The sequence below is a fragment of the Castor canadensis genome, chromosome 6 (assembly GCF_047511655.1).
Source record: "Castor canadensis chromosome 6, mCasCan1.hap1v2, whole genome shotgun sequence".
NCBI classification, from domain to species: domain Eukaryota; kingdom Metazoa; phylum Chordata; class Mammalia; order Rodentia; family Castoridae; genus Castor; species Castor canadensis.
Window position 1 is genome coordinate 117,076,835 of NC_133391.1, and position 24,052 is coordinate 117,100,886.

Below are 24,052 nucleotides of genomic sequence, written 5' to 3' on the forward strand. Positions count from 1 at the left end.
GGAAGAGGGCGGGCTTTAGCAGCCTGCTTGTGGTCATTGAACCCTCTCTTTAATGGGGCTGGACAAGTGTAGTTCTGACTCCCACCAGAGTGGCCAGACCGTTCGCAAAGACTTCTAAAGTTCCCACAGACTTCTAAAATAATAGTCAAAAAGCCAATCACTGTCAGGCATTTCAAACATTATAAACAAGGTACCTTGACTAGTTTTACACTACGACTTGACAGACTTCAACACCCATAGGGGATAGTCTCACAGCCAAAAAAAAAAAAAGTATCTTCCCAAAGTGGCAAAGAGCTCTAGAAATGTAAATTCAAGCTATATAACCTCATTCATGACTAGCTGTAGATAGAACCCAACAAAACAAAATTCCTGCTCAATTAAATCTAATTTATTGTTAAGTTTCACTAAAAATGGGAAATGTTTGATGTGTAACATTCAGGATTTCTGATACTATAAATTAAGCTCAACAGCTATAAGGTTGATTCTGTGGGCAACTCGAGGCAGAAAAGCCCATTTGTAAGAAACAGTCAAATATATCTGTATCAAAAAGGATCTGTTGAAGTATTTTACTGATCTTGTTGATCATCAATAAATTTGTGAAAGGCTGGTGTTTGTGATTACTAAGTATTTCCCAGGAATGAAAGAAGTGATTTCAAATTTATCTGGATGAGCTTAAAAAAATGCTATGGTTCTTGGATGAATTCATTTTCCACTGTTTACGTAAAAAAAAGGAAGTCTGAAAATTACTTAGAGGCAACACTGTTTCTCATCATTTTTACTAGATAATTTAAACCACGGCGCGCAGACGTTAAAGGAAGTTTACCATGCTTTAAACGCTTGTGAACTTATTTTTCCTGGGTGGGAGTGAGGTCAGCAAAAGGGCCTTGGGCCCAGTGGTGGCTGAAGTGAGAGGAAGGGGAGGCAAAGAGGGAGGATCCGGTCCTCTGGGGCGAAGGTTACTTTGTGTACGTGGTTCTGCAACAGGAAAGGTCAACGCAGGAATGCGGTGGTCCTTGTTACCCAAGACGAAAGTCAGTCTGGGGGCGGGGCGGGGGGAGCCTTCTCCAGATTGTGCGCGGAGCCTACGGTTCCCGAGGCCCGAGCGTGGCCCGGGGTGGCAGCGGGTGCAGGAGGAGGGAGGTGGCGGGGCGGAGGCCCGCGCTCCTCGCGGGCCCCCTCAGCCGAGGCCGAGGAGGCCGCCGCACCCACCTTGGGGAAATTTCAGGAGGACACTGCGCGGCCGAGCCGAGGGTGACATTAAAAGAAAACGCAAATTCCGCGTTGTCGCCCCCGCGGCTCTCCGCGTCTATTTTTACAGCTAAGCCAAGGTCAGTCTTTAATACCGGGCCGTTATCCGGAGCAGGGCATCGCGGCGGGCGGGGCGCGGGCGTGCACCTGCTGGCGGGCGGCGTCGGGCGGCAGGAGGGGCGGCGCGCGCGGGCGGGCGCCGGGCGGGGGGATTCTGGGTGGGCGCGGCGAGGGCGGAGGCGCTGCGGCGCCAGTGCGTCACGCCGGCGGAGGGCACGGTGGGCTGCGGCCGACCCGAGACGCGCCGACGAGCCCGGCGCCGACGAGCCCGACGAGCCCGGCTGCAAGGGGCAGCCAGGGGCAGCGAGGTGCCGGTGGCCGCACCCGCCGAGGCAGCGCGGCCCGGGGTCGCCCGCCAGCAGCCGCCGGCTTCATTCATTCGCGCGGCTCCGCCTCCTGCCCGGCCTCGGCGGCTCGCGGGACGCGTCCGAGGTGAGGCGCGTGCGTGGCCGAGGCGCCCCGGGGCGGCGACACGGGCCGTGGGCGTTCTGGGGACCTCTGGCGCGGGTACCGTGGGCGGCAGGGGCTTGTGGCGCCCCCCCCTCCAGGTGCGCCGGCGCCTCCATCTTGTGTGTGGGAACTCCTCGCCTTCCTTCCCTCGCCCGCAGCCTGTGTCGCAGCTGCCACCGGCGAGCCCCCTGCCCTCCCACGGACCGCGGGCGTTTTCGGGAAGTCGCAGAGCCGTGAGTCTTCCTTGCAGGTGGCTTCCCGAGTGGCTGTGGCCGCCTCCCTTACCTGTCGGAGCGCGCATCCTCCCCCACCCCCAGCAGTTCCCGGCATTGCGATTCGATCCTGGGCAGGTTTTGCCTTCCGCCGTGCGTTATGCAGCGCTTCCAGGCCTGCGCCTCCGCGGCTGGAGGAGGAAGCCTACAGCTCAGGGTAGCTTCTCGCTCAGGGGTCTGGATCACATTTAGTACCACCATCATTGTCCTTGGGGAGCAGTGGTGCATCTTCTCACTCGCTTTTCAGCTCCTGGAAATTGCTGTGTTTCTGATCAGGAGTCGATTCGAAGATAACCACCTGATGCAGGTTCCCATCCCCCCCGCGGGAGAGCCTTTCAAAACCCCAATTAAAACGTGCTGTGAGGATTTTTAAGGAAGTGCCAAAAGATTTCCCAAAGGGAAAGTTTTAATTGTGATTCTCAGAATTGCTAACATGATTTGTTACTTTCACGATTCCTGAGAATTTGGTAATTCTTGTTTTGTTTCCTTGCTTATGGACTACTTGAGTACTGAGCGGATTTTATCTCTGCATCACTGACAGAGATTAACATCTGGAATGGTGGCTGTTGCATAATATTTACATTTGAGCCCTGGAGGGAATTCTCCAAAGTGGGTCTGGGTTTTGTGTGCTGGTTCATTTTTATTTAAGAAATTTTTTATTACATCATAGTGTATACAGGTAATCCATGCAAACTGTATCTTGTTAATGAATTATTTACAAGAGGAAAGATTTTTAGTGGCTCAAATGGAATGGACGCAATTATTTTTCTTTCTTTCTTTCTTTTTTTTTAAAAAATCTTTGTTTGGGATGGGGGACAGGGACCGAGATAGTGAGAGGCAGCTGGGAAAAATCCAGTGCAAACAAAGGTAAAACGTGACAGTCTTTCACAGAAAATTTGTAGCCAACATAGTGGATTCCTCTTTAAATTTATGAAGAAGATCAGTTTGGAGAACTTAAAAATAAGGTTATGTGAACGACGTTGACTTTCCACATGAGTGATCATAAATTAAGGTGTTTTACTGTGGATTTCAGGTTCCAAAAGATTTATAATTAATCTGATCTTTGAAATAGTGTTCAAATAATTACAGATAGTTTCAATTATTTAATAAAAGTGGGGTATGTATCAAAGGACTTAACTGATTTGGAGAAAACAAAATGATTCTTGAACGCTTTTGAAAGTAGAATGTCCCTGTCTTCCTTAATACGTTAATTTAAACTTTTTTTTTCTATTTAGTTGAACATAATTCTCTACAAACAAAAGATTTCATGTTATGTGCCATCCTTGGCAGATTTATGCTTTCCATTAATGACACGTTTTATAGGGAGAATTAAAGAGGTGAAAAGACCCTTGGATATTTAGCGACATTTAGGGAATTTAAGTAGGCAAAGACTAGGGATTACAGGTGACCTGTCTGGACCTATTCTAGGCTCATGGGAAATGAGATTTGTATCTTCTTCTAGCAAATTCAACAGTCAGACACAGAGTTTGCACTTCCACGTTGGTTCTGTCAATCAACAGGTCAGAGAGGTTCACTGGCTTGCTACAATGGCTTGTATTTAATGAGCTTGAGTTTGGAAATGATCTTGCTGTGCTTTTTATCTGTAAGGTAGCTTCAGATATTGGGCATTATCTTACCAGCGGTTGAGAAATTGAAAGAAAAATGTAATAGTTTTTTCATAAGGTCATACCTACATAGCCCTTGGTAAGCCTATGTGTGTTATGTTGAGTCATCTGCCAAAAAACGCAGAAGAGGTTGAAAAGTATATATGTGAGTGCTTCTGTAGAAAGCATTGTGGGTAGGTGGGAAGGTAAATGGGCCTTCACATTCCCTTCCATTTCTAAGATTTTATGATTCTAAGTGGAAAAAAGGGATGGTGTGATTACTGGGTTGAAAATGATGTTCTCTTCACACACCACTAGGCTTCTGACTCTTTGTTTATTTAGCCCCAGAATTTAAGTCCTAAATTTGATATGTCTCATTGGTAGAGGGGTATTTCACAATTCTTTCAAGGATGTTATTCAAGGTAAAATTCAAGAAGGGAAAGGTGTGAGGATTTTAATATAATCAAGGAAAAGTTGGTAATTTGCTAGAGATATCATAAACTAATTGTTAGGTTCATAGAGAACTGGTAGGTGGTATCTTAAGGTTTATGTGCTCTAAAGTAGCCTAACCTATTTTTGGCACTAAAAAGCTTGTTTGAACTAGAATGTCATTTTTGGTTAGATTTAGTCCACACCAAAGGTTAAAAAAAAAAAGCTTTCATTTATTCAGCAAACATTGAGAATCTGTTATATGTTGTAGGGTACAAAAACAAAACAAAAAAAAAAAAAAACCAGCCTTATCACCATGGAGCCTGTACAGTTTAGTGAAGTATTGTGAATTAAAAGGTCAAAGGTTCCATAAAATCTAAGTGCACAGGTATTTTGAAAGTATGAATTAGGAACAAATCAATTTAGTTGGATTTTTTTTTAAAGTTTAAGTTTCATGCTCTCTTTATTTGTAATTTCCAAGGAATGGGAATAGTTTAATTTGGAAAATTCATTACAGAAAGTACTTAAAATGTGAGCCAGACATACTTTGGGGACAAACACATGAATGTGAAAGGTACTTTAGAAATTCGGTCTTACAGGCGGGACAAACACTATATACTGTCCTGTGAGTGAACTGAACAGCATAATACGGGGTGAGGAGGGTGCATTAACTGTTTCCGAATGAGTCCGGAAGGGCTTTACAAAATAATAATAGTTGAACTTGGTCTTGAACAATAGAGGAAGGAGAATTCTCCAGTTTTTGGGGGTGTGGGGCATGAGGAGAAATGTTCTTGGCAAATGCTACAGCAGAGTTACAGCTGGTGTTGTTGGATAACGATGAGGTCAGTTGAGTTGGTCCAGGTTCTATGGTAGGTTGTAGCCTGGTTGTGAATGCATGTGTATGAGTTTTGCTCCGTGGTGATGGGAAGCTTTTAAGTACTCTAGAAGCAAAGAATTGAGAGGTTGGGGTTTATTTTTTTAGAGAATCATTCTAATGCAGCTTAAAGGCTAGATCGAAATGAAGAAACCAGTTAGGAGCTCATACGATTTATTTATTTATTTATTTTTGTGGCACTGGCGTTTGAACTCAGGGCCTACACCTTGAGTGCTCCTCCAGCTCTTTTTTTTTGTGTGTGTGTGTGATGGGTTTTTAGATTTACCGTCTTGAGGAATTGTTTGCTTGGGCTGGCTTCAAACTGTGATCTTCCTGATCTCTGCCTCCTGAGTAGCTAGGATTATAGGTGTGAGCTGCCTGTGCCTGGCTTCATGTGGTAATTGTGGCAAGGCTCTGAAGCCTGTCAGTGGCAGTGGTAACAAAGGAGAGGCTAGATTTGAGAGACACTTGCTAAAGTAGAAAGGCAGCCTTTCAGGTGGAAAGAGATGTGCTTTGGTGTCAGATTGAGTTTGAATCAGTGTGTCAGGGTCTTGCTGCTTATTGCCTTGTGAACTTGGGAGAGTTACTTAAGCTTTTTGGAAGCTTGGCCTTCATTGTAAAATGAGTATGAGACATCCTTTATGAGCTTATTGAAATGGTAAGAAATACTATATAAAGCTTACTGTGTGTTACGTGTGTTAATAATAATCACCAGGTTCTTTTTACAATAGTATATGCCTGTGGTGATAAGGGAAAGGAATGACTTAGTGTAGAATGATTCCGACAGGTCTTGCCATGAAGTTGGGTTGGTGGACGCTCATTAACTTAGATTGTGAAAAGAGGAAGAAGGGAATTTAGGGAAATAAGTTAACTTTCGGCCTATTTAATTTACTTTCCGGTTTTCTGAGAGTGAATCTAGGTGGAGGTATTAAAGGAGCTGTGGTAAATAGGAATGATTTTCTAGACAGGCAGTACAGATTTGGAAACATCCAATGTATATAGTTGGTACGTGGAGCCACTGGACAGATAACATTCCTAAGTAAAAGCATGTGAAGTATTGTGGATTACAATGCTAAAGAATCCAGGCTGGAGTGGTAGCTCAAGTAGTAGAGCACCTCCTAAAAAGCAGGAGGCACTGAGTTCAAACCTCAGTACTGAAAAAAAAAAAAGGTTCCTTAAAGTCTAAATGCACAAAGATTTTTGAAAATATAAATGAAGAACAAATCAGTTTGCTATACTGCATTTTTATAAAGTACCAGATTGCATGTAGTGGGACCCCTGGGTTTATAGGTTGTTCAGAGGAGAAGGTTCAATTGCTGAAAGACTCTTGGAGGAAAAGAAGAATTGGGAGAGTGTTGTCCTGGTGTCCAAGGAGAGAAACTTACTAAGTGGAAAAGGGTGGTCAGTTGGGTCTGGCCTGTTACAAGGTCAGAGGAGTGAGAATGAAAGTAATCAATTGAATTTGGGAGTTGCAAATTAATGTAGGGGAAATAGAAGTTTTTTAAAAAAATTGAACATAATTCATGTTGATCATCTTTGTACCTTTTGTATCTCAGATTAAGAACCTGTCTTAATTTAAGATTTAGCCCCATTTTCTATTATTTATACTCACAAGTAGAAAATATGGCTAAAGTTAGCAAAAAGCACTGGAATTTTAGATGTTTTGATACTTGGTGTTGGAATGTGTAAAAGTACTTGACATTTATTTCAAATTGTGAAAAAAGAAATTAAAGTGATCTTGAATAAATTTGGTTTGGAAATACTAACATTTATACCTTAGTATAAATTTATACCTTAGCTTGTAAGAATGGGAAAAACATTATTTTAGTTTACAATTTCTTTTTTTGTAGTGAAAATGATAGTAACATTTATTAGGAAAGGAGTATACTTTGAATACATTGAAAGGGGGTCATCTCTAGACAAAGAAAGAGAATGACCTGGTTTTACAATTTCATGTACAAGTGACTACGTAGTTGAAGTCCGTGGACTTTTGGGCCTCCTTTCCAGAAATAATCTAATGTCGGTGTGGATGGTGCCAAGGGAAGTTCTTGTGCCTGTGAGGGTGCTTAAAACAGGGTAGAAGAGAAGTTCTGTGATGTCAGTTGGAAAAAAAAACCAGCTGTAATTAGCAGTATTCCTTGAACAGTTGCTTGGCTGGTCTATGTTTTCATGTAGTGTGATTCACTTGTGGGTAGAATGTATTGTTGGAAAATGCTAGTTCTTTTACTTTTTAAATAGGCAGAATATATCAAGTTTTTGTCTGCATACTGATTCTTCAAATACATGAAGGGTAGCTTTCTTTCCTCCCTTCCCCAGTAAGAATTATTTCTCCCAATTTCTGTTCCTCATCTGCTGTGCTGTGGTTTTGATTTCCTTCACCATCCTGTTCTCCACTGAGGCATTCCAGTTTTTCTTTGTGTGTTTTCTTAAAATGTACACCCATTGCAGTGGTCTAAGGTACTGTAGCTCTGTCGGATATAGAAGAATGCAGGGCTAGTTTTTCCATCCCTGGATCTTGACAGCCATAACCCTGATAATGCAGCCCTATTTTGGAGTTGTCTTGCCTTACCTTTAAGAAAAACTAGATTATAGCTCTTACTGAATCTAGTACTATGTAAATCTCAAGGTCTTAATTCTCTCTGTATGTTAGCAGTGGGTAATTAAAAAACTACAAGGCAGCTTTAGTTAATTTCATTTTTTTCTTAGATCTACTTTGGAGTAACACGTTAAATATTTGTTAGGCATTTGGCATTGTCAGTTTTTATGTTTCTCTTTATTTTTTTAACTTCAGCTTTAAAACACTTGCCTTTGTTTTTATAGTGTAGTAAGCATTTAAAAATTCTAAAGCTGCATCATAGTGGTTAGACTAATAGACATTGAAAGTCTGAAGAAACTATATTGCATGGTTTTAAAAATCTATCTTCTCAGAAGTGACTGGACAATATGGTTGTTATCTTTTGTAATAATTGTATTATACTTAGATACCTTATGGGTTATATTAGCTTTTTGTCTCGACAGGGAGCCTGGCCACCAGGTTAAACCCCTCTGGAGACAAATTGTATAGGTTCAGAGCCTGGCTGTGCACTTACAGCTTTGTGAACTTGGACAGTTTGCTTACTGTGCCTGGTGCTTCTCATTTGGAAAATGTGGATAGGAACATCTGCCTTATGTGATCATTTGAGGAATATGCATGGGGTGTTAAGCACAGTGCCTGGTGCAAGGTAAGCGATCAGTACATGGTGATTGTCCTGCCATCATCAGAAAATATATTCTGAGCTTAAAAAGTGATTATACTTGAAAATATGAGGACATCACCCCTTTGTAAATTAAGAACTTTCTTCCTAGGTTCTATTTCTAAGCTGCTTCAGAGAAAAACAAATCAGTGTAGACCTGTAAGTTATGAATTAGAAAGGACTTGAAGACCATTTGGCCCATCCCCACTTTTTACATGTGTGGAAAAAATGGGTTCTGCCTTCTCAGTCCACCCTATCTTGCCTAGTAGGATAAACAGATGAAGAAAAGTGAGTCATGATGTTCTCTGTGTTATGTATTGTTACATTATAAGTAAGTTAAAAGAAGTAACAGTTGGTGCTCTGTGTCTGTGGGTTCTGCGACTGCAGATTCAACCAAACAGACTGACAATATTCACGAAAACAAATGTTTGTGCTGAACTTAGACCTTTTTCTTTTTATAATTTCCTAAACAACTCCTTACATCATATTTGTAATTGTAAGTAACCTAGAGATGATTTAAAGTTTACAGGAGCCAAGTGCCTGTGGCTCACACCTGTAATCTTAGCTGATCAGGAGGGATGGCAGTTCAAAGATAGCTCAGGCAAATAGTTTGTGAGACCCTATCTTGAAAAAACCCCATCACAGAAAAGGGCTGATGGAGTGGCTCAAGGTGTGGGCTCTGAATTCAAGCCCCAGTACTGATAAAAAAAAAAAAGTCTATAGGAAAATGTGCATATACCATATACAAATACTATGCCATTTTATTTAAGGAACTTTAATTTTTGGGGTGGGCCCTAGAACCAATCCCTATGGACTGAGAGATGACTGTACGTACAAGGTTCTTATAATAGCTCCTAGGCAGGTGCTGGACCGCTTGCGCCACTCTACTAGTCTGCCAGTTTTCTTTGTATACCTTGACCCTCTTGGTAAGTCCAATTACTTGCTTTTGTCAGTATCTTTTCTGGGTCCCATGTAGCATCTTGCCTCCTTTTAGAGGGCTTTCTTTCTGTCCCTGCCTGTTGAAAAGTTATCTATTGTAGCGTGTCTTTGAATATTCATTCTAGCACCAGTGTATGGCTTATTTATAGAAACTTTCATTCAGTCATTCACTTGTTCATTAAATATGTTTTGAAGTTAGATAAGAAACCTACTGCTATTTATGCTTCCTGTCAACCTGCTGCAATGAGAGATAAGAATCTTTCTTAGTCAAGTTAAATAGGCCCACATGAATTTGCAAGAGTGTAGCATTAGGTCATGGCTCCATGTGCAGAGTTGCAGAGTCCTGGAAAAGAAAACAAAATGGCAAGACTGTGGTTCAGAGACTGCTGTTTTTCCAAGTTGGTGTGATGCTCTGCAGATAGTGGTAACTCTTGGCTGTATTCCTTAGTCATTGTGTTAGGCAGCTTTATATCACTGTGATAAACTGCCTGAGAATATCATCTTTTAAAAAAAAGAAAGGTTTATTTTGGCTTACAGTTTCAGAGGTTTCAATCCATGGTCACTTGGCTTTGCTGGCTTTGAGTTTGTGGTGAGACACCATCATCGTAGGGCAAAGCAGCTTACCTCATGGCTTCCAGGAAGTGAAGAGAAAAAGAGGATGAGGTCCCAGTATTACTTTCAAAGTCATACCTCTAGTTGATATAGAGGGATCCAATTCTCCCTAGGGCACTGGGGGCAGAGCTTAAGCACTCTTAAGCATTGTTAAGTTCTGTTAAGCACTGTTAAATACTGTTGAGAATGTTCTGTGTTGAGCTTTAAGTCTTTATTTTAAGCAAAGGATGTTTTTTCTGTGAATCAGTGAAATTGCTGGGACCTGGCCAGTCAGGCCCTTGAATGGCTGCAGGTAGACCCTTCACTTGCGCTCATAGTTTGAACACTTTGTGATCACTCTGAGAACACCCCAGTTCAGGGACCACTACAGATGTTGCTCAGGAAGTCATGCCAGTCACAGTTGTTTCAGACAATCTGCACCAGCCTTGGCAAGCAGCATCCCAGGCATGACAAGCCTCCTGATGTACATATGACCCTGCAACTATTCTCACTCAAGGGTGGGAGGGGATCAGCAAGAAGCCAGTGATTGGTGGAACTGGAAGCTGTGCTGTGATTGGTGCAGATACAGTATTTCATTTGCATGTCACACTCGTGCTTTCCCCCACCCCCCCTCAGCAACGGCTGAGCTGCCTACTATTGTTGCTACTTTAGGCCCAGTAGGTCTAATTAGACACCAATGTGTACTTGTGGTTTTTACCATAGTGTAGAACAGGCTGAGCTGTATGACAAAAGAGGAGCAGTAGCAGTGATAGTAGCTACAAGTGGGTCACTGAAGAGTTCCAGAGAGTGGTGGGGGAGCAAGGGTGGCAGAGATAAGTAAGTAAAGACGAGAGAAGGCAGAGAGCCAAGATCACAGAGGCCTGCAGTAGGTGGTGGTTGTGGGACTGCAAGCCCTGGGTGAGTTCCTGGGCACTGCTAAGACTTGAAGACCAAGGGTTCTGCAATCCAAGGTTGGATAACTGCAAGAGTAGCTGCTGTAAAAGGCTGAAGCTTCCTATACCCAAGGCTCCAGAGTTGCAACACTCTCGCTGGTGCTGACTGTTCCCATTGCTGCTGTTGCTAGCTGCTGCTTAGAGCTGAGGATTTCACCAGTTGCTGAGTGCTGGGCACTGGGCTGCTGGCATTTGTAACCCAGAGCAGTAAGCTGCTAATATGAGCACTTAGAGCTGTAAGACTGTGGCCTCTAAAGCCTGGAGCTTAAGTCTGTGGTTCTCAGGAATTGGAGCAGTAAACCTCTTGAGTCTGTCAGCCCGGAGCATAAACCTTCGGCATCTGAGGGCCAGGACTTTGGACTCTAGAACTATTACTTGCCTACTCAACTTTTTTCATCTTAGTAGAGTAAAAGGACCCCAGCCAGCTCATTGGTCACAAGGAAATGGGCTTAGTGGTGGTAGTGATTGTGATTCATAAGAATATTTCATAAATAGTATGGTGAAATTAGGCACCAAGTTTTGTTTAGATTTTGTTTTTATTGTGAGCTAGATTATTACTTTTGAATTTATTTGTTTTTTTGTTTTGTTTGGTGGGACAGGGCTTTGTGCTTGTAAAGTAGACACTCTACCACTGAGCCATGCCTCCATCCTGTCCATTTTGCTGTGGTTATTTTGGAGATGGGGTTTCATGAACTATTTCCCTGCACTGGCCTTGAACTGTGATCTTCTCAAGTAGCTAGGGTTAAGTGTGAGCCACCAGTCCCCATGTTTCTTTTAAATTTAACCCATAAGTCTTTACGGTTCTAAATGAGACAAACTTCTATGATACTTTATGTTAAAGATATTTGCAACACTGAGCATATTGTTTTGACTTCTGTTTTTAAAAACTGTAGCCTTCAGGCTTACTCCGCCAGTCCCCTGCTAATTTTAATAAAGCCCCTGTAAAGTAAGATGTAAAGCTTAGTAAAGTAAGATGTTTTAAAGAAGCGAGGTATAAAATAATTTTAGATCAACAGTTTAATGTTGAAATGGACAACATTTTTTGGCATATTCATTTAAGTAGTTCTTTTTCTAAGCTTTGTAATGTCGCGAGCACCTATTGGTTCAATTGAGTACAGAGAGACAGTATTCAGGAGACTCTTATTTCAGAGAACAGGGTTTTTATTCAAACAGATTCATATGGCACTTTCCTGTGGATCCTAATGCCTGTCTCTGCTACTCTAGCCAGCCAGGAGTTACTCAGATCTTCCCCCAAGTCTTGCTCATTGTGCGATGTCATCTCAGTGGTTGAGGGGGATGAAGCTGTGCCCCCGGGGATCCTCACAGCCGCCTTCAGTGCATTTCCAGTTCATGGTTCACTGGTGACACCCAGTGGTCGTTGGGAGAAGGGGCACGCACATAAGCGGGGGCTGCCTCTCTGTCAGGGTGTCAGGGGGACTTCTGACAGCATGGTCTCCAATGTCAAGGAGGCGAGCAAGGCTTTGGATTCTGGCCTGAGTTTATATACCCTGTGGTGACCTCACCACTTCTGTTATCCACACTTAGGGTTGGCTTATTAGCATATCAGCAGCCACCTTAGGTTTGGCTCATTAACATATTAGCTTGTCACACTCCGGCTGGCCTCTAAGCCCTAACACACACACTAGCTAATGCTTCTTTAACAATTTTTCATGCTTTAACACAATACAATCCATCAATACAGTAACAGTCTTATATGTGTTTACTACAACAATCCTTCAATACAACAACAATCTTATATGTGTTCACCACATGTAAAAATGCATCTAAGATTATAAACGGTGTCCTGAGGTATTATTTTCCATACTACAGTACAGAATGTGTTCGGTTCAAGGGGAAGCTACAGTTACAAGTCTGTTTCTGTTTCTCTCTTTAAGATCATCTGTTAATTTATTGACTTTTGTAAATGTATCTGAGGAGTGTAAGTAGTATTTTTTGTATCCTGTTTAGTGTGGAGATGGTAAGATAAGGATTTGTCATCCACTCCTGGGTGTGGTCATTTTGTATTTTATCCTCTGAGCATTACCTTTCAAACATCTTTATGAGTCTCATTTCAGCCTCATAAACTTGGCTTTGCTTCCAGCCCTGATTTGGAACCCCCAAAATTCACATTCTGCTTTCTTTAGAGGTATTATGCAGGCATGGAGCCTAAGTTTTGCCTATCACCTATTAGATGCATCCAAGAGACACTGCCCTGCAAAGTGAGCTTCTAGGGCAGGGGGCTGTGGATGGACCCTACGTTCCTCCCTCGTCTTCTCCTTTGGGACCTTTCCCCTCCTTTCACCAGGAATAAATCCTTCCAGATTTAGCTGTGTAAATGCTTACTGGTATTATTCATAAATTAATTTATTTAAAAATGGATACATGTAGACTTCATTAAAAATTGGAATTGAACTTTTTTTCCCCCCTCAGAACTGAGGTTTGAAATCAGGGCCTCATACTTGCAGTGCAGGTGCTCTGCTACTTGAGACATGCCCCCAGTCCTTTTTGCTTTAGCTGTTGTTTGAATAGCGTCTTGTGATTGTACCTGGGTTGGTATGGACTGTGATCTTCCTATTTATGTTTCCCACATAGCTGCCATGACAGATACATGCCACCATGGCCAGTTTTTAACAAATTGAGCTTTTTAAAAGCTTATTTTTCCTGTTTTATGAATTATCATATTCATAATGTCTGCTTGCTTATTTGCTTTTTAGCTTTAAAAACATTGCACAGTTTCTCTGAATTATGGTATTGGCTCTTGTGGATTATGGATCATATCGATAATAATTTGCCTCTGATTTTTATGTTTTTAGATGCACGCTTTTTTGCATATGTCAGGGTCTTGCTGTATTACCCAGGCTGTTCTCTAACTCATGGGCTTAAGGAATCCTCCCTCAGCCTTCCAAATAGCTGGAATTGTAGGCAACATGGCCTTAACTGTTACAGGTGCAAACATTTCAATATATATATTCAGCAATTAGTTGCAGTTTTTTCCTTCCTCAACATATTCTATACGTTCAAGTAATTTGCCCATAGTCACACAGGTAGTGATACCAATTTGACTTATGAGCACACACCCTTATTGAGTATCTTACACCACTTAACCACATGCAAGTCATTTTGATGGATTTTGCTCTAGAAGTCCTGTAACACACTTGAATTCCAATACCTTCATGCTTAAAAGATTTCTTATCTAGTACTATTTTTCTTGGACTTGAAGAGAGAGTTAGACCATAAGTTAAAAGGAATACTTGTTAAGACATCCCCTGACAGACATTAAGCAATCTTGAGCATAGGACTCTTGGGATGCTATACTTTTAGATGTATTGTATGAATGTAATTGGAGAATAGACAATGGACTAGCTCTGTTGCTTGCTTACTAGTTATGTGTTACTTTAACAAATTGCTCAACTGCTTTGTGTCATGGTTTCCTCATTTTCCCAGGGAAAATGATTAAAGTACCTACCTCATGGGTTTGTATTAAAAACTATATCAGGGAATTTATGTGAAGTGTTTAGTATAGAGCCTGGCACATAGTCCAGTATTGGATTAGTGATTATCACTTCAAAATAAAATGAGGCAACAGATATGAATCTTGTTTAACTTCCTGTCCATAACCTACAAACTTCCTCATCCATATGTAATTAAATGTTTTCCCTTTCACAAGGCACATAAAGAAATTGCTGAGCACTATTGGCCTACCTGAATTTGGTGAGTTGTAGCAGTCTTTTCAGTCACTTCATTTTTGTCCTGAAGATTTCAGCTCCAGAGTGTAGGTAGGTTGGATGCATCTAGGATTTAGGGCCTTGTGTAGGGCAGGAGGGGTAGAAGAGTAAGAAGTAAGTAAGGTAAAGAGATCATTTGAGCTGATAAAATACAGGGTTTTTTAGTAAGGGAAGGAAATGTTGTTAGGGAGAAAAGAGCAGAAGGAGGAATTAAGAGAAGAATTGTATGATTAGAAACTGGCTTTTGTGTGAAAGGTTGAAAACATTGCTGATTGTGTTGCCTGGATACCTAACCTATTCTCAGTGTTGGGGAAACAGTCGTGAGAGGTAGGACCATGACTTGGATTGGTTGAGACAGTTTCCTCTGAGAATATTTTCTCTGAGATTGCTTTCAGTTCTGAAATGTCTATACATCTGTTTTGGATCAGATTCTTCCCCTCCAAACCCCAAACAATAGCAATAATGTATGAAAGTCATGCAGTAATTTAGGAACTGTACATGTAAACATGCTCTACTCAATTTAGAATATAGTTGACAACCTGTACAATAATAGGGGAAAATTGCAATAATGATAATTTGTTTTCTAACTATTTTTCTTAAAAGCATTCTTTCAAATAATTTTATAAAACTACAGGAAGGGTGAGATTATTCAAAGATGGATACTGTGTAGTTGGTGCTGATGGGTATCTTAGAGCTCTTATATAAAAGGTCCACTTATGTTTTATATAGGTTGTGCTAGTAAACAAACCATTTGCTTAATTTATAAATTAGTTTGAACACTTTTTGCACTTCACTGTCCATTTTATGTCAATTTTTTGATGAGCTAGTTGGCTTAAGGCTACGTTAAGCTTTCTCAGTCATGTAGAATCTAGTTAGGCCTTTTGGTTTATCTCATGGGCAGAGCATGAAGTACTTGACAAAATTTGATCTGACAGCTTTACAGTTATGTAACATAGAACAAAAGCTTAAAAACAACAAGAAGAGGGAAAATTGAGAGCCTATATCTCTCTCCAGAAGTGCATACTCTTCTGCCTCTGTAAACTGGGGCAGAACCACTGTAAGGTTAGTAATTTACATAGTCTTAAATTCACCAAGATTTGAAAAAACAATTATAAGAATTTAGTGGTGAAAAGATTTGAAAAAACAATTATAAGAATTTAGTGGTGAAAAGATTTTTTTTTTCATTTTTCTTTTATTATTCATACGTGCATACAAGGCTTGGTTCATTTCTCCCCCCTGCCCCCACCCCCTCCCTTACCACCCACTCCGCCCCCTCCCTCTCCGCCCCCCCAATACCCAGCAGAAACTATTTTGCCCTTATTTCTAATTTTGTTGTAGAGAGAGTATAAGCAATAATAGGAAGGAACAAGGGTTTTTGCTGGTTGAGATAAGGATAGCTATACAGGGCATTGACTCACATTGATTTCCTGTGCATGGGTGTTACCTTCTAGGTTAATTCTTTTTGATCTAACCTTTTCTCTAGTACCTGTTCCCCTTTTCCTATTGGCCTCAGTTGCTTTAAGGTATCTGCTTTAGTTTCTCTGCATTAAGGGCAACAAATGCTAGCTAGTTTTTTAGGTGTCTTACCTATCCTCACCCCTCCCTTGTGTGCTCTCGCTTTTATCATGTGCTCATAGTCCAATCCCCTTGTTGTGTTTGCCCTTGATCTAATGTCCACATATGAGGGAGAACATACGATTTTTGGTTTTTTGAGCCAGGCTAACCTCACTCAGAATGATGTTCTCCAATTCCATCCATTTACCAGCGAATGATAACATTTCGTTCTTCTTCATGGCTGCATAAAATTCCATTGTGTATAGATATAGTGGTGAAAAGATTTGAAAAAACAATTATAAGAATTTAGTGGTGAAAAGGTCTTTAGGATTATCCTGTCCAGTTGCATCATGTTACTAGTGAGAATAGAGAAACCTACAAAGGGTAAGTAACTTGCCTTTGGTCACAAGAGTAGTAGTGGCTGAGCTGACCCAGGAAGCAAGGTCACAGAATTTCAATTCCAGTGCTGTTTCAGAATATTTAACAGTAAGGTAATTTTCATAATATTTAAAAAGAGATGTTATATAACCATGTTAAAATACTATATTTGATTTTTATGTTAAATAAAAAATACATATTTTATGTTCAGTTATAATAGCTACATACAGTTAATTTTAGTTGATTGCCTGATCTTATATTTTTCTTGCCCACTTGTGGTGTGATATTAAGTTTCTTAAGCTGTGAATGTCTGTTTCTTCAATGATGATATGGGACTAATAGGAGTACATTGTTAGATATTACATGTAAAAACTTAAAGCCTGACTCATGAATACTTCTCAGTAAATGTTACTGCTGCTACTGATCTATAATCATTTCTCATTCTTTCATTGTCCCTTCATTTTAATGAAATTTACCTTTGACAGTAGTACAAGTTATGAATTTATTTTTATTTTTTGTTAGCACAACTTAATTGTACAAAGGGGTTTCATTGTGATACTTACAAATTGCATATAGTGTACTTAGATTGAATTCACCCCATCTGTGTTACTGTTTCATTAACTACTTTCCCCTCCTTTTTAACAGTTTTTGCTGGGTTTCATTGTACTATAGAAGAGGAGTGGATTTAAAGACAGATTTGCAAACAGAAGAATATATTTTAGCTGTGGGCGTGTGAGTGGTTGGGTGGGTACGCCTTTGGAAGTAGAGACATTTTCTCATATTTTTATGTTAAAATGATGATGGATTTGGTTGTTTTTAAACTATTCAGAAATCACAACTTTTGTTTTTTCCCCAATGATCTTCTGTCTGTGAATTCGAGGGTGTCTGTATTGTCACAGTCAAGAAACAGGATTGTTTTGTACTGAATTTTTTTGGTGGTACTGGGGCGTTGAACTCAGGAACTTACTCCTGTTAGGCAGGTGCTCTACCACTTGAGCCACTCTGCCAGCCCTAGAGCTGTGTTTTCTAATGTGTGCTGAGTACTACAAATGATTTAGGAGATGGCTTTAAATGAAATTCAGGTGGACATTTAAATTAGGATAGTTAGAAATTTTGATGCCAGTCAGGAAAATGTATAATGTAACATCAAATTGGTGGTTGTAGGTCTTAGTAGTTCAGGGTGAATAAAATGTTTCTCAAAAAGTGAGTGGAGGTTCTGATGCATAATACCATCACATAGTTTCACATTGAAACCATCATGCAAAATGAAATAAGCAGACACAAAAGTACAGTCAGTATTTGATTTTACTGTGAGGTTCTTCGAATAGTCGCATTCATAAAGACAGTAAAACAGGTTACCATGATCGAGGGTAGGGAGAACTGTAAAGTTAGTGTTTAATGGGCCCAGATGTTCTGTTTGGATTAATGGAAAGCTCTGGAAATGGATAGTGATGATAGTTGCTCAACACTGTGAGTGTACTTACTGCCACTGAACTGTACACTTAAAAATAGTTAAAGTGATCATTTTTACCATAATTTAAAAGGGGAACAATACTAATGGGATGAGGTGTGCCTGTAGATTTTCTTAAAGAAGTGAGTTGAGAAAAATATTTAGTGACATAGGCACTTTCACACAGAAAAAGGTTGAGGCGAAGTACACATTTTTAAGTTTGAACAGTACCGGTATAGAGGAATAATCCAGTGGATTAAAGGAACTGGCCTGTGTTCTCCCACCACAATGAACTGCAGGGAGGACTTGTACATGACTTTTGGGTACAGTGCATCACTGGGAAACCAAGACCTCTGAACCTGTTTGTTACCCTGACATTCTCTGATTCTGTGTCATTGGGTTCCTTATTCAGATGACCTAGCTGCCTGTTTTCTTTCTTTCTTTTTGTTTTTTTGGTAGTACTGGGGTTTGAACTCAGGGCCTTGCACTTCGTAGGCAGGTGCTCTACCACTTGAGCCATGCCACCAGCCCTAGACTTTCTCCTTTTCAATAATAAAACTTAAAAAAAGAAAATGCATGTTTAGAACTTTAAATGTGTCATTAGCATTTAAAATATTTTTAAAAAACCAATATAATAGTAATAGTAGATGAAAAAAAAATCACCTGTTGAGTTGGCAGAGTGGCTCAAGTGGTAGAGCACTTGCTGGGTAAGCGTGAAGTCCTGAGTTCAAACCCCAGTACCACCAAAAAAAAAAAAAAAAAAAGAAAATCACCTGTAAACGTGATGTTTGATCAGCTTTGAAGTAGTATGTCCATTTTGTAGTCTTTGTCTACACTGCCATATGATTTTGGGGTGGTTGTATAAACATGCTTTTATGGACCAGGGTTTTGGCAGCAGTCTTCAAATATTAATTTACATTTCATACTTAATGAACTTTCATACATACTTACTTTGGTAGGTAGTAGTACTCAAGTAAATCTTGTGAATTGATTGAAGGGGAATATTGTGGTATTGATTCTCTTGAGTTTCATCTGATGAGTGATATGACATTAAATGTCTCTCTGTGTCTCTCTTTTTTTGAGGTATTGGGATTTGAAGTCAGTACCTTGCACTTGCTAGGCAGGCACTCTTACCACTTGAGTCATGCCTGTAGCCGGTTTTGCTTTAGTTAATTTTCAGGTCAGGTGTTGTTTTTTTTCTAACCTGGGTGAACCTGGATTTTGGTCCTCCTACTTAACCCTCCTGCATAGATGGGATCATAGGCATGCACCACCATGCCCAACTTTTTTGCTGAGACGGAATCTCACTAACTTTTGACCAGAGTGGCCTTTGACCCTCTATCCTCCTGATTTCTTCCTCCTGAGTAGCTGGGATTACAGGCATGAGCTTCTGTACCCAGTTTAAATGTCTCTTTTTTTTTTTTATTTTTTTTATTTATTTATTTTTTTATTATTCATATGTGCATACAAGGCTTGGTTCATTTCTCCCCCCTGCCCCCACCCCCTCCCTTACCACCCACTCCACCCCCTCCCGCTCCCCCCCTCAATACCCAGCAGAAACTATTTTGCCCTTATCTCTAATTTTGTTGTAGAGAGAGTATAAGCAATAATAGGAAGGATTTAAATGTCTCTTGATGTTTTACTTGGATATTTGAATCTGTGATACAAATATTTAAGTATTTGGATATTTGGGATATTGTTTAAAAGAGAGGAAAGACAACATTTGCTTTAGTATCTGATTAATGCTTCTTTCACCTATTATTAACCACTTGTTTCATGTTTACAGATTTCTTAAATTTTAATCATCATAATTGTTAGATCTGACTGTACAACATATTGTATTTCCTTAGTTAGCTTTTACATATTGAATTTGTAATAGAGATATAAAGACTTGCCCAAGCTAACAAAAGCTGCTTCAACTGTAGAGCTACTGTTTTATTTTGTGGTTCTTTTCTAGTGATAACATTTTATTTACTTAAGCTCCTGGTTAATCTTTTAAAATTCATAGGTTTTTTTTCTTCTTTTTTTAAAAATTGTCTGGAAATCCAGTGGCATTGCTCTCAAAATAATTTCAAAAGATTTTCTTGCTTTCCCTATAATGGAAAATTTAGACATTCACACTTATAAGAGATATACTGAATTTGTATGTTTTCATTTTAGGTTTTGATTTTAAAAATAATTTTGATTAAAAAATACATACTTATATAAAGTTAGGTTTCCAACTTAGTGTAATCCAATTTTAAAATCTTCCAGACCAGTATTTCAGACTGTTAAAAATAGTCCCTTATTGTCATATCTTGGAAATTCAGAAAAATGTATTCAACTTCTAAAAATGTCTCTCCTGTTCTGTGCATTTTTTTCTCATATTTCCATTAGGTTTTCAGCTCCTTGCCTTCCTATGCTTTTTTAAGTGATAAAAGGGGTTTGAACGTCACTTCAAGAGAAGACTGACTCTGAGTTCAGTTGATTTTCTTCTGTCTTCCTCTTTGTACTTTGAAAAAAATTGTAATTGAAGAGGTTCTTGACAAATATAGTAGTTGGGTTTTCCAGTTTTTATTTTGGGGTAAATATGAAGCAGGCAACTTGAGAAACAAGGTAATCTCTACTATCATTATTTATATTCCCTTTAAGAACAAGTAGCTCAGTAGTTGAAATAGATCAATTACTTATTTTTAACTGTTTGCTTGTTTTGAGACAGGGTCTTGCTGCGTAGCCCAGGCTGGCCCTCAACACCAGGTCCAGCCTCCTGAGTGCTGGGACTGTACGTCACCACACTTGGCTCTTTTAACTTTTTGTTACGGGAATTTTCTTTTTTTTTTCCCGCTGTGGGCAAAGAGAGTGCTTTTATTGAGCAACCCCTGCCTACAGTTTTCAAGAGTACATCCAACAGGATTCTCTCACTGTGCATTCGATGGGTATGGCTCTTAGTTTCTTTTCATGTATCACTGGCCACCCTACTTTTTCCATGCCATATACTTGTTGAAGAAACTGTTACTCTAAACTTGGCTGACTGCATACTTAAGGATCTTATTTTCTTTTTTCATTGGTGGTATTGGCGTTTGAACTCAGAGCCTGTGCTTGCTAGTCAGTGCTCTACCATTTCAGTGATACTCCCAGGCCTTTTTGCTTTAGGTTATTTTTCAGGTAGGGTGTTGTTTATTTACCTAGGCTGGTTTCAGATCATGATCCTCCTATAAGCCCTTAGCCTTGTAGTTGGGGCCACAGGTATACACCACTATGCCAAGCTTATTAATTGAGATGGGGGGATTTCACTAACTTTTTGCCTGGGCTGTCCTTGAACCATGATCCTCCTGATCTTTGCCTCCTGAATAATTGGGATTATAGGTGTGAACTTCTGCACCTGGCCTGATGCAGTTTTCTTGTTGCATCACATCAGGATGCATGTAACATATGCTTGCCTAAATTTTAATAAGATTGATTAGCCTAGTGAGATAGAACAAAGAAAACTCTGCATATATCCATCAAAAGACTCACACAGGGCTGCTCATAACAGCTTCATTCCTAATTCCTAATTGGAAATAGCCTAGTTGTCCATCAGCAGAATGAGTAAATAGAGAATGAGTAAATAAATAAGACAGACCAATAAGGGCTGACAAAAGTGGCTTAAGTGGTAGAGCACCTGCCTAGCAAGTGTGAAATGAGCTCAAACCCCAGTATTGACCCCAAAAAAGACCAATGAAACAATATTGTCAGTTAAAAACAGTCTTTTTCCTACTAATGGAAATATTTCCTTTATCATATATTCAGTTTCCTTTGACTTAACATGTGTTTCCGTGTCTTATTCCATTCATCTCTTTATGGTGACTATCACATCATTATAGAAGATTTATAAGATGTTTTGATATCTGCCTTTTTGTGTTTTTATCTAGCAGGTTTGCCTGTTTACTCTTCCAAGATAACTATAATTAACTTATTTTTTGCTTCAGGGAAGTAAAAAGCCCTGATCTTTATTATTTCTTTCTATCTCCTCTTTTGGGTTTGGCTTGTTTTTGTTTTTCTAAGTGCTTGAGGTGTACCATTAGATTATTTATTTCAGATCTCTGACTTTTAAATGTAGGCACTTGTAGCCATAAACTTTCCTCTTAGCACTGCCTATTTTGTGTCCCAAAGATTCTGGTAAGTTTTGTTTTCATTTTCGTCTAGGATTTTTTTTTTTTTTTTGCTCTTCTTTAATGACCCACTGATCATTCAAAAGTGAATTGTTCAGTCTTCATCTGCTTGAATATTTTCTGTTGTTTTTCTTGTATTTGATTTCTAGTTTATTCCATTGTGGTATGATAAAATATAGGATGTATTTTGTTTTCTTGTATTTATTAAGGCTTGCTTTCTGTCCTAAAATATGACCAGTTTTAGAGAAAGTTTCATTGTCTGTTGAGAAGAACATGTATTCTGTGGCTGTTAGGTGGAATATTCCATAGGTGACTATTAAGTCCATTTGATAATAGTATCATTTAATTCTGAAGTTTTTTTGTTGACTTTTTGTCTGAATGACCTATTGCTGAGAGTGGGGTATTAAAGTCACCCATTATTATTGTGCTAGGTGTTTGTGCTTTTAAGCCCAGTATTATTTTGTTTTATGAAATTGGGTGTGCCAGTGTTGGGTGCATATATGTTTACAGTTGTTATATCCTGATGGATTTTCTCCTTTATTGATTTTTTTTTGGGGGGGTGGTACTGAGGTTTGAAACTCAGGGCCTCATGCTTGCTAGACAGGCGCTCTACCACTTGAGCCACTCTACCAGCCCTTTTTTGTGATAGGCATTTTCAAGATTGGGTCTCTCAGACTGTTTGCCTGGGTTGGCCTTGAACTGCTATCCTCCTGATCTCTGCTTCCCAAGTAGTTAGGATTGCAGGTATGAGCCATCAGCACACCTGTAATATTGATAAATTTTATCAATATTAAGTTAAATTCTTTGTCTCTTCTGACTAATTTTGGTTTGTCAGATATGAGTATTGCTGTTCCTGCTTGCTTTTTGGCTGCATTTGCTTGGGAAATTTTTTCCCATTCTTTCATTTGTCTTAGTCAGTGAGGTGCATTTCTCATAGGCAACAAATGATTGGATTTTGTTCTTTAATCCAGCCTGATAGTCTGTGTCTTTTGATTGTAGAGGTGAGACCATTAACATTCAGATTTTGTTGAAAGGTATGTAATATTTCTTGTCATTTTGTTGACTTTGTAGTGTTTGATTCTTCCCTACTCCTCATTTGTTCATCTACTCAGCTAGTGAGATTTATTCTTTACCGTATTTTCATGGTTGTACTTACTTTCTGCAGCACTGGGTTAGTGTCATGAATTGCTTAAGCTTTTATTTATCATGTAAGTATTTTTTTTCCTTTTAATTTTGAGGATAGTTTTGCTGGGTACAGTAGTCTAGTTTGGCAGCTGTATTCTTTCAGCACTTGCATACATTATTCTATGCCCTTCTTTTATAGTTTCTGTTGAGAGATCTGCTGTTCTTCTGATGGATTTACCTTTATGGGTAGCTTGGTGCGTCTCTCTTTCAGCTTTCCATATTCTTTCCTTGTTCTGTATACTTAACGTTTTAACTATGATATGACATATGTGTCAGTTCTTTTCTGGTCTTGTCTCTTTGGAGTCCTAAAAGCCTCCTATACTTGGATGACTATCTCTTTTTCAAGATGTGGGAAATTTTCTGCTATTTATTGAATATGTTTTCAGTGCCTTTAGCTTGTACCTCTTCTAGCCCATGATTTGCAAGTTTAGTCTTTAAATAGTGTCCTAAAAGTCTTGCATGTACCATTCATACTTCCTTATTTTTTTCTCTTCATCTGATCTTTCTAGTGTACCTACCTTATCCTCAAGCCCTGATATTCTGCCTTCCAGATATAGTCTATTGGAGATGCTTTCAGATGAGTTTTTTGTTTGACTTTATAAAGCTTTTTATTTCCAGAATTTCAGTTGATTTTTTTCAGGATTTCCATATTTTTATTGTATTTCCCTTTTGTATCTTGCATTGTCTTCCATATTTCATCCAGCTGTTTATTTGTAGCCTGTTTGAATTTATTTAGATATTTATTTGTATGCTATTTGAATTTACTGACATATTTATACATGGCCTCTTTAATATCATTGATCATTTTTACCATTGTTTTGAGATCAGTATTTGAGATTTCATCATTCCACTATCATTCACTTCCTTTATTGTGGGATTACTTTTTTTTTTAGGTGTCACATTGCTTTATTTCTTCATATTTCTTGTGTTTCTGCATTGAGATTTGCTCATCTGAGGTCAAGTCATTGTTTGGAGGT

At 39.5% G+C, this 24,052-nt stretch overlaps 1 protein-coding gene across 7 annotated transcripts in view; it reads left to right on the forward strand.

Annotated features, from left to right (window-relative positions):
• The first annotated feature begins 1,192 nt into the window (after positions 1 to 1,192).
• Positions 1,193 to 24,052, forward strand: part of Fam169a (family with sequence similarity 169 member A) — a 71,064-nt gene continuing 48,204 nt past the window's right edge. The window contains exons 1-2 of one of the 7 annotated variants that reach the window (XM_074077295.1): positions 20,226 to 20,355; positions 20,459 to 20,675. Coding sequence is in view for 2 of the 7 variants with exons in the window: in XM_074077292.1 (XP_073933393.1) it covers positions 2,131 to 2,187 (57 nt within the window). In the remaining 5 variants the exon portion in view is untranslated. The other 6 variants (XM_074077294.1, XM_074077293.1, XM_074077297.1 and 3 more) reach the window with 6 other exon arrangements.